Source organism: Gregarina niphandrodes (assembly GCF_000223845.1).
Source record: "Gregarina niphandrodes unplaced genomic scaffold scaffold00016, whole genome shotgun sequence".
NCBI classification, from domain to species: Eukaryota; Apicomplexa; class Conoidasida; order Eugregarinorida; family Gregarinidae; genus Gregarina; species Gregarina niphandrodes.
Window position 1 is genome coordinate 228,177 of NW_011645785.1, and position 11,441 is coordinate 239,617.

Here is an 11,441-nt window from a genome sequence, read left to right on the forward strand (position 1 = left end):
CCAAGGTCGAAGACTTCTACGCAGACGTTGCCACGAGAATATTCCCAACTAGCAACCACATGGCCAACACGTACGTGGCGATTGCGACCATCCAACTCGGAGACTTCCCACGGCTCAGGGAACTACTCAACCAACTGCTGACGCGCTATGTGAGACTTGTTCGCTCCTGGGGTGTCACAGAGACCATATCACGTAGATTCCTGGAGCGGCGCATTCTTGGCGTGGCGTCTCCGCAGTGGAAGACCTAAACCCAGTCTGGGGCGACCCAGACGTCGAACAGGCTCGCCCCAGTGCCCAAGACCTGGTTTGTGAACATGGGCACTGGGGCGAGCCTGTTCGACGTCTTGCAGAAGATAACCACCACTACAACTGGCAAGGGACGCCAGTGCTGGCCGTCGTCGCAACGGGGAAGAGGGCCCAAGAGCAACAGAAGAAGACACCGACGGTGTACTCTCCCTACGTCAAATAAGAACGAAGCGTTTCTGCTACAATTGCGGACTCCCCAGCCACGGAGAAGGAGAGGGCTGCCTAGCCCAAGCTAGAGACGGCCAGCAAGATAATCGGGGCGAGAGCACTCGATACGACAGTAAGTGAACGAAGGAGGCAAACGTCGGAAGAGAGCTTCCGCTAACGCTCTCTTTAGTGAGGTGCCGACGAACGACGACGCGGAGACCGAGCAGCCGACGAGAGCCCTCCTGACACGAATGAACGAGGTTGAAGCAGCCTTGCTCAAAATCGCCCTTTCCTGTACAGGCCCAGGCACCCAATACCCCTTTGCAGTTCTTCATAGATTCCGGGGCCGAAGTCAGTCTACCAAGAGAGCGCGACAGAGAGAGAGCGGGCGTGCCATTCTCAGGGCAAGGCATGAGAATCGACACTGTACTAGGATCTGGCCCCTCAGCCGAGACGCGCTGTGCGCCCAGAGGGGACACGTCGACGACTTAAGACTGCGGAGAGACCCCGGCCTTGGACCTTGTCAAGGGGGACTTCGACACTCGCGTGGCGACGAACCCATACCGGTCTCTGCTTGCGCCTGGACAAGAGCGAATGGTTCAAGGATGAAGTGAAGTACCTCGGGCACGTCGTCGGCCAGACGGGCATAGAGGTCCAGGAGAAGAAGTCTCACTTCACGGTCAGCACAGATCACAACAACCTACGGGCCTCACCTGCGTGGACAAGGGCAAGGTCTTCAGACGGGTACTCGCACTAGGCGACTACGATCCCACCGTCGTCTCCGGCGAGTCCAACAACATAGCCGACTGGCTGAGCGGAAACGCCGGCGACGACGACGGAGACGAAGCACTATTGGACCGGATATCACTGAAGGTCGCAGCAGCTGTGTGAGCATCCCGACTGCTCAAGGGAAGCACCCCCGACAAAAGAAGACTTCGTCAAAGCATACGCCGAGGAGGGGAACCCCAACCTACTTGGTCTTCACTACAACGGCCTATGGTGGATCCATCTCAGGACAAAGGGCATCTGCGTTCTTCGCCAGTCGCGCACACGGCTGCAATGAACCAGTTCCAGGCCATAGTCCCAGGCTAAACTGGCCCCGACCAAGGAGGGAGGGTCGCCCGTTTCGTACCAGGCTGGATTTTTGTGTTATATGATTTTTTTTTAGTCGAGTGGTGAGGTCGTTTTTCTGATGAGAAGCCTACGGTCGGTGCGGTTTGGTGGAGTGAAGGTTAGTATGGCGTTAGCGTGTTGCATCAATGGGCGGGAGAATATCCGATGACGAAATCGCAGTCCGACTTCTCGAAGTTTCGTCGTCCGACTTCGAGAAGGGTGTTATTGCTTTGCCACTCCGTGGAAACTCGATCTTCCTACTGTCTGGGAGGGTGTCGTTCGCCACCTGGAACCCTTTAAGTGCTCGTACCAGTGCAACGTCGAACACAGAAAATTGCTGGTCGTTCGACGAGCGGTGGAGATTGGGGGTTCGATTCTCGGCGTTGACCTGTACGGTGTCAGCGCACAGGACCTGTATACACTTGGACGGGAAGCGGAAATATCTACAGGATTTATTGGGAATCCGTTCAAGGAGACCATCCCACCCAGTTTGCTACCGCTCATCGGCCAAGACGCGTTATCGGACTCTGGTCCGAAATCCGTTAGATAAAGTTGAGGACTGGGGCTGGGTTACCCGGTTCTCCACAGATCGCCCCTGCCTACCGCGGCCCGGCTTGATTCTTGACCACGGAGCCGTCAGCGTCGTGTCCGATGACAAACTGATATCTTGTCGTTGACTCCGTGTAAGCCAAAGCAAAACGCTTACCAGGTCTATTGGGGTTCACGTGAACGAGAGGACACGCTGTCCGGGAAGGGGAATGGTCTGGCACAGACCACCATACGACGAAGCAGTTCGGGTTGCCAGCTGGGTCGCGCATGACAAGTTCCTGAGCCAAGTAAATGTCCAGGCCGGTACTTGTCCAGACAACTAAGCCGGTCTGAGTTTTTGGGTTTCCTGGACGTACAAGCCGGAGCCTGGTGACCGGGCCTCGTGGACATACGAGCCGGAGCCTACGAGCCGGAGCCTGGTGACCGGGCCTCGTGGACATACGAGCCGGAGCCTGGTGACCGGACCCCGTGGACATACGAGCCGGAGCCTACGAGCCGGAGCCTGGTGACAGGGCCTCGTGGACATACGAGCCGGAGCCTGGTGACCGGACCCCGTGGACATATGAGCCGGAGCTTGGTGGCCGGACCTCGTTATCACTTCGTTGATATGGGGCAGTGTTGTCCACAGCCACTCTTTCGGCTTGGTTTTTTTCTACTAGTCAATTTTCTTGACCCACTCCCTCGAGGTCAGCACTCTCACGACGCCCATCTGGGTGATCAAACTCTAGGACCGTTGGGCTATCTCCACCGTTGGTTTCATCTGCGTTGTGATGAGCGCCTTCCGCAGGCGTTTCTTGTTGGAATGAGCCAGTGGCCGGGCTCAAAAAAAACCGGTCGAGCCTCTTCAGGATGCAGCTTCGGTTTTGTGGGAAGACGCCCCCGTTGGGTCTGGCTACTGTTTTGTTGAGCTGGGGTCAGCTCAATAAAGAGCGTTGGGGAGCCACCTGCGCAGGCAATGTACAGAACTCGTCATCGCAACCCATGGAGTGGATATTGAGCCCCCAAAACGGCGGCTCAGTCGTTGACGCAGGAACCATAGGACTGCCACCTGCGAGCGGTACTGGAATGGATTTGGCAAATGCTGGCGGTCAGGCCGTCAAGCGCTGTGCTACTGAGTCGTCATGTGATGCTTCGCGGCCAAAGAGAATGTGTTTAGAGTCAGCAATAAGTTTCTTGGATCAGACTTCAGAAATGAGTGATGATGCGGTCGCAAAAATCGATTGGATTGTTGCTGAAACGTTGGATGAGTGGCACGAGGGGGATGATGTCATTGCAGAAATAGACAGGATTATAGAAGACATGCTGGCGGGTCACCCTGGTGCCCGATTTGAGAGTAGCACGGTGGGGAATTCTACGGCTCTACAGCGTTATTCTGTGGGTCTAGATATGGGTGATAGTGTAGGTGCTAATGTTAATAAAGGTATTCAAATGATCTTCCCAGAAGAGGAGGGGTTGTTTGTTGATGCGAGATGTCTGGTATGGGCGTATGACATACTAAGTCATGGTTGGTGGCACTTGGTTCCTTTCCAAGTGAAGAAGCCCGTGTCGGTATTCGGACTAGCCCGGAAGGCTGTTGAGTGGGAGGAAGCGAGGAAGGCTAACCCAGCTCTAAGAGCCAATGCCATCTTGGGAATTTGGTGTTATCGAATTCCTCATAATATCGTACCTTCTTGGAATGCGGTAATGCTCTCCGACTGGTTGAGAGAGCGACGATCTGTAAATGACGTTGGCTTTGGAAGCCAGGCCCAAGACAAAAAGCACCGTGGTTGGTTCATTCCGTTAAGCCAAGTCAATGCTGCACTCCTTGATCTATTGACAAGCTGGCCAGTAGATCCGAATTGCAGCTACTGGATTACTGAAAATATCCAGCGTTGGTGGAATCGCTATAGGAAGCAAATAAATAACAACTCTCAACGTGTTCCCACGGTGACCTTGTTACAATTTGAGAAGTTAGTGCTAAAGATGTTGGGGGACTTACAATTGCCTTTAGAACGAGTGCCAAAGGAATTGCGTAGGGCTCAACGAAGGCAACGAATACGTGAGAGAGCGACAGGGCTAGAGATGAGGAATCCCAGAGATGCGTCCTTCATCCAAGTCATCATGAGCGACTTACCTCCACAGCATCTAGTCAATATTTCCGGAGACAAGTTTCAAATAGTCACGGACGGAGAGACTGATTTGCGAATTCCACCACGCTACCTGGTTTGGGCGTATGACATTCTGAATCATGACTGGTGCGGTGTGGTATTGGAGGCCATATTGTCACCGGGACTGTCAGTTTTCCAATTGGCTCAGAAGGCTTGGGAGTGGGAGAGTAATGGTGGAAGTCTTTATACCTTGTCATCCAGTTGTTATACATGTGGAGAGGATGGCAGGAAACATCCTGCAACGGAAAGTTGTGAGAGGTGTGAAGAACCGTGGAACCCGGAAGAGTTTTGGGAATGGCTTCGGTCGAGACATTTCGAAAATATTTACGATCAGAACAACTACGATCAGAACAACTACGACCGGGTAGAAGAATCTCGTAAAGTTGCGATAAGATTCTCAAGTCAATCTGTCGGTAAACTTCATCGAGATGGTTTGTCCAAAATTATTGATGAGATTGGCTTCGATATTCCGGCAGGAAGAGAAGATTCGAGATTTCAGATGTGCGACGTATCAGTCGAGAAGTTCATGCCTACATTCGGCTTTACGTCATTGTCCGGACGATTTGCATCCTGGTGGATGGCACCCTGTAGTACAGTGTTCAAGAAATCCTCAGACGGGTTTTGCCGATGGGAGCATGAGCGTTTGATGGTGCCTAGAGTTAGTTCTACTAAGCTGGTGGCTCCCATTACGGTCTGTCCGATGGTTTGCGATACTACAGAAGTCCAATCTCGCTGTGAAGTTGTTAATGGTTCCTCGGAGATAAACACTTGTGTTGGAATTAACGAATCTATCCCAGCATTTGATATCACGTTCCCACAAGAGAAGGAATTTCGAATCGCAGCCAGATACTTAGTATGGGCATTTGACATATTGCATCGAGGTTGGTGGCATTTGGTTCCTTTCGAAGTGACAAAACCGATATCAGTGTTTGGACTTGCCCGAATGGCTGTCGAGTGGGATATAAGGACGAAGGATAACCCCACTTTAAAGACCAATGGCACATTGGAAGCGGGCTGTTATAGAGCTTTCGCTTACGACCATGATTGGGATGTACTAAGATTTTCTGATTGGGTGAAGTGGACGCGAAATCCAGACGATGTTGCAACAGGAGATTTATCCCGAGATAAAAACAGGCAACGTGCGGTGTACATTCCATCGAATATCGTCAAGACTGAACTCTATGATTTAATGGATCGGTGGCCGGTTACTGAGTTGGAAAGTACCCGATTTGCGGACACCCTAAGTCGTTGGCGGGGTCGCTACGATTACAGAATGAAAGGCGGCGTCCGGGATAGCTCACCACGTTCTGCATGCATATCATTCCGGCAATTCGAAGCGTTAGTCGTAAGGACGCTCGGAGATTTACGGGTGCCCTTAACCAAGGTATCAAGGGAATTCCGTAAAAGTCAGAGAAGGCAGCGAATATCTGAGAGACTGGTTGCATTGAAAGGATCTTTGACCGGAACCGATCCCGGGTACGCGTCCTTCATCACGAACGACTCACCTCCACCCCATCTGCTCGATATTTCGGGGAACAAGTTTCGGGTAGTCACGGATGCGGAAGCTGAACTAAGGGTTGAACCACGTTACCTAGTTTGGGCGTACGACACTCTAAGACATGGCCGCCGCGGTGCCATACCGGAACCCTTACTGTCCCTTGGACTGTCGGTGTTCGGATTGGCTCAGAAGGCTAGTGAGTGGGAAGCCGACAATGAACGTATTTATATCTTGTCAGGGAGCTGCTATAACTGCGGCGAACGTTGTAAACTTCATTCTCAAAAGGAAAGCTGTGAAAGGTGTGAAGGGCCCTGGAACCCCGAAGAATTTTGGGAGTGGCTTCGATCGAGACATTTCGAACACCTGTGCGATCAGTTGCAGAATGCTGATCAGATGGGAGATTTTACTCAATCGACCCATTCTAGCTATAAGGTAGGTGGGGTGTATGACGTCATTGAAGATATCGGGTTTGATCTTCCGCCCGCAAATGACGAACCGAAAATCAAATTAAACGATCGTGACTTCAACAGGTTTACCACGCAGAAGCACCCTCTATCATTTGAGACGAAAAAGATCCATCGATCATTGGCCAGCCGATTCAGGCAGTGGTTAAGACTGTCGAAGGCGGGCGAATTCTCCCACGAAGGAATTGATCGGTGGCAACTTGAGCGTTTGGTCGTACATAAACTCCGCTCACTTCACTAATGGAGTCTCACTAGCTGTTTGCGTCCCCAGTCGTAATCCACTCCTTTTTACATTGCCAGACTATCGGTCCTTACTCTCTAGACGACCGCAATCATCATCTCTTCCACACACAAAAACAACTTTTGGGTCTCTTAACAGCCATGATCAGGAGTCTTGCTATCGCGTACGAACGCATCTCATGGACAGCGAGGAAAGTGCCCAATGCCACCGCGTTGGATCCGCGTTGTTTACATTGACGGCGACGCTATGACGGTATGTGTGCACACACGTGTGTGCTCACATGTGTGTGCTGCTAATTGGGGTGGTCGTGAGTCGGCGCCGATTGGTATGGAAGACGCTCATGGCTGCTTCATGGAGGCTGAGATGAACAGCGGAATGTTTCGTTGAATTAATATAAGTCCGGCTAATATGCCACCTGGGCTGAGCTTGAGGAAATCGCCCCCGCCGTTCGGAGTGATTACCGTCTTGTTGAGCTTGGGAGGCAGCAGCCAAGCGCACCTTGCTGCCTCGTCGTTGCAAGCCGTGGAGGGGTCAGGCGGCACTCTCAATGACGGTGCCGATCCCGATCTCAATGACAGGGCCGCCGGACCGACGGGTGTCGTTAACGCTGCGATTAGCCCGACGACGACCAAGCGTCGTGCTACTCGGTCGCCTGCGGACGCTGATGCCACAGTGGGTGCCTCGCCGCCAAGACGACTCTGTCTAGAATCGACGAAAATGTGTTCGTCCTTTCGGGGTCCCCGTAAGCATTTCTTGGACCGTTTTCTGACGTGCTCAGCAGACCGTGCAGAACGAGATGATGTCTTCACAATGGAAGCTGATGGGCCTTCGCCGGTGATAGACCCAGTGGAAGCCGACACGTCGGCAGACAACCTTTGTGATGAACCGTGTGGCCAGTTTGATCGTAAAATGGAATTTCACTCGGGGAGCCCAGAGATGGATGTCAGTATGTCTGAGTGTGCTGGCGTTGAAGAGGCTGCATTCGTACTCCGCAACCGGAGAGATAAGGGATTCCGTATTGAAGCAAACTATTTGGTATGGGCATACGATGTATGGTATCATGGTTGGCAGCATATGGTACCCTTTAAGATACCTGAGCCATTCTCCGGTTTCGGATTGGCACGCGAAGCGGCGAGGTGGGAGGCGGCCCGGAAGAGGGACCCCACTTTAGAACCTAACTTCATGTTGGACGCTGCCTGTTACAGCAAGTGCCCTGGTCTATTGGTTGAGTGGGATGAAAGTGCTTTCGATGCTTGGTTGACACAAACTCGAAACAACCGCGATAACGTCGGATTTAGACAGGGAAATTGGAGAAATGGTCGCACAATCGCGTTAAGCCAAGTCGATGCTGCACTGAACGACTTATTGGAGAGCTGGCCTGTAAATGATAAGGGACTCGATTTTATTGGCAAACTGCGACGCTGGTGGAGGAATCCGTATGCACGGTCATTAACAAGCATGGCAGGCGGAGATGTGTCATTGCCGGAATTGCACGGGTTAATTTTGAAGAGGTTGGGCACCTTACGAGTGCCCTTGGATCAGGTTGCAAAGGCGACTCGCAGGAATATTCGAAGACAGAAGATACAAGAGAGAGTGGCAGCATTGACCGGAATAGACGATCCGGATAGTGATCCTGGACACACGTCGCTCATCCAAATCATCATGAGTGACTCACCTCCATCTCATCTAGTTAATATTTCGGGAAATAAGTTTCAGATTGTCGCGGAGGCAGAGACTGATTTGCGAATTCAATCACGCTACCTGGTTTGGGCATACGATATTCTGAATCATGACTGGTGGAGTGCGGTACCGGAGGCGGTCTTCTCACCGGGATTGTCAGTTTTCGAATTGGCTCAGAAGGCTTGGGAGTGGGAGACTAATGGTGGAAGTATTTATACCTTGTCATCCAGTTGTTATACATGTGGAGAGGATGGCAGGAAACATCCTGCAACGGAAAGTTGTGAGAGGTGTGAAGAACCGTGGAGTCCAGAAGAGTTTTGGGAATGGCTTCGGTCGAGACATTTCCAGAGCATCTGGAGTCGGATAAATAACTTGAAGAAAGAGACGCATACTCAACACGATCAATCGGTCAGCTGGGAACAAGTGCATAGAGATCGGTTAAGAGAAATGATTGATGAGATAGGGTTCGATGTTCCCACAGGAAAGGGTGATTCAACATTCGAGATGTGTAAGCAAGATATTGAGGGGTTCTTGCCGACAGTGGGCTATCAGTCATTGTTCGGGCGTTTCCAACGTTTGTGGATGGCAAATGCTGGAGTTTTCAAGAGATGTGCAAGTGGTTTTTGGCGCTGGGAACATGAGCGGTTGATTTTGCATCGAGTTAGCTCATATTCGAAGGGCCACAACACGTTGGCCATATCCGACCAGGAGGCTCCCAGGACGACGGTGAATAGTTGCCACTCAGGGGTAGACAGCATCACATGCACCGGAATCAATGATTCCATTCCTGCATTTCGAATCATCTTCCCACAAGAGATGGCTTGGACTGTCGACGCAGGATATCTGGCCTGGGCATTTGATATATTCGATCGGGACTGGTGGCACTTAGTACCCTTCGAAGTGTCCAAACCTATGTCAGTGTTTGGTCTAGCCCAAATGGCTGTCAAATGGGAAGAAAATATAAGAGCTAAAGAATTATCGAGATCTAGCTGCATATTGGAAGCGCGATGTTACAACCCTCCTCAGGGTCACAGGGTTGTCTGGAATGCCGCAATGCTTTCCGAGTGGGTGACGCTGGGACGTTCTGCGAGTGACGTTGGATTCAGAAGTGCGTTGCAGAACGACAATCGAACTGGTTGGTTCATTCCGGTCAGCCAAGTGAATGATGCACTGCATGACCTACTGGAAAGCTGGCCGGTAACTCAGTCACACAGCTGCCAGTTTACGGAGAACCTGTTACGTTGGCGGTCTCGTTACAATCACAAAATAAATCGTTGCTCCCTAAATGGACCTAAACTGTCAACAAGGGAATTTGAAAGAGCAATTGTAGAGATGTTGGGAGACTTACGAGTGCCTATGGACCAAGTGCCCAAAAAGATGCGCAGGCGTCGTCGAAGACGACAAACATGTGAGAAGATCGCAGTATTGACTGGAGCAGAAATGAATGACCCCGAACACGCATCGTTCCTAGACGTCATGATGAGCGACTCACCCCCATCCCATCTGATGAGTATTTCGGGAAATAAGTTTCAGGTAGTCAAGGAAACAGAGACTGGAATGCAGATTCCATCACGCTATCTGGTTTGGGCGTACGACGTTCTTAATCATGGCTTGTGGGGTGCGGTACCCGAGAGCATCTTCTGCTCTGGAATGTCCGTCTTCGGATTGGCTAAGAAGATTTGGGAATGGGAAACTAGTAGTGGTGGAAGAATTTACACTTTGTCAGCAAGCTGTTATAACTGCGGAGAACGTGGCAGGATTCATGCTACTATAGAAAGTTGTGAGAGATGTGAGTTGTGGAACTCGGAAGAATTTTGGGAATGGCTTCGATCGAGACATTTCGAACACGTGTGCGATCAGCTAAAGAATAATGGTCAGTCGTCGAAAGACTCTCGTCAGTCATCGAAAGACTCTCGTCAGTCGTCGAAAGGTTTGGACGAATTAAGTCGAGATCAGTTGTCTCAGATGATTGAAGAGATCGGGTTCGAGCTTCCGTCAAAAAGTAAAGGGCGGAAAATCAAACTATGCGCCAACGAAATCAGCAATTTCTTATGTAGTCATCCGTTTAGGACGACGAAGACTCGGACAATGTTGCCCGAAGGTTTCAGGCATTGGTTGACAAGGCGGAAAACGGAGGAGTCCCCGAACGATGGGGTTGATAGATGGGAGTATGAGCGTTTTATCGTACACCAAATGAGCACCGACCTTACGAACGAAGATGCCCTTAACTACCCCCACAGGTCTGAACAGCCAACTCCTGACCAGCACCGGACTAGGACCGGACCCATCTCGTCAGCGGACCGAACCGACCAATGCACTAGAACCGGTGTGCTGGACAACCGTTCGATACAACCGTAGGCTGGTCCACAAGTGATGATGGTCGTAGAGCAATTAGTTAGTACGGATTTAAATTTTTTGGATGAAATCATTGGTAGCCTGTGAGCGGTGGGTCATGCATGCATGACCACGCAATCTGTAGAATCTCACGTTTGTAACGAATAGAAGCGAAGGCGTTTAGGTGCGTGTGTCTTTAGGTGGACCTTTCGAAACAGTAAGCATCTGATGTGAGGCTTTGGGGCAATTAAGTGTGCTGTTGAGTTGGTTGTGTGTGGTGACTCGAGGACCAAACGAGGTGCCGACGGGAGCAAGCACGGAGCGCCACACAGCCCCAAAGACTATCCTCGCCACTCCGACCACTCCGATCCTTCGTCCGCCCGTTCCGCCCGTATCCCCTCAGGCCGACGGGTCCCGGTCGCACACCCTAACGGTCCACCATACTTATTCACACATCTTTCGGCATAGCCAGGAAACGCAACTCCAGAAGTGCATGTATCTTACAGATTCCGGCCACATCAAAGACAGTTCATTTGAGTACATCGCGTCAGTCTCTATCAACCCCATTACTGATGCCAGTCTTGTTGCCGGGCGCGGGATGTTCTTGTGTGCGATCACAGCAAAACTCACAGCCTCGCGCAACCTCACCCGTCTGTCTGGTTAGTTAGCTCTGGACTACCAGTCTGACACCACATTCTCGGTACCCTTCAGATACTCTACCCTTCTTTCCCGCACACGACACAGCTAACAACAATCAGGCCAATCGAAAGTTCGTGCGCTGCTACCAATCCTCAGCTGCTTGGCTCTATCGGTGTTATCGCTAGATATCAACTTGCGATACCACGTCGTCGTGGTATCGTCAATGTGCACATTGTTGCCTATGAGACCTTCAGAGACGCGATCCATCGCCTGCTGAAACAGGATAGGTGAGTTCTTAACTGCCGACTCCCCCCCCCCCCCCC

General features: G+C 51.4%; 2 protein-coding genes across 2 annotated transcripts; both read left to right on the top strand.

Annotated features, from left to right (window-relative positions):
• Nucleotides 1-3,096: 3,096 nt before the first annotated feature.
• On the top strand, nucleotides 3,097-6,465 carry GNI_087930 (hypothetical protein; the record flags this gene model as incomplete). Its single annotated transcript, XM_011132424.1, has 1 exon — nucleotides 3,097-6,465. The coding sequence occupies one exon, from the start codon at nucleotides 3,097-3,099 to the stop codon at nucleotides 6,463-6,465; it is 3,369 nt and encodes a 1,122-aa protein (XP_011130726.1).
• Nucleotides 6,466-7,374: 909 nt separating this feature from the next.
• GNI_087940 (hypothetical protein) lies at nucleotides 7,375-10,503 on the top strand (the record flags this gene model as incomplete). Its single annotated transcript, XM_011132425.1, has 1 exon — nucleotides 7,375-10,503. One exon carries the CDS (start codon nucleotides 7,375-7,377, stop codon nucleotides 10,501-10,503), a length of 3,129 nt encoding a protein of 1,042 aa, XP_011130727.1.
• Between the last annotated feature and the right edge of the window lie 938 nt (nucleotides 10,504-11,441).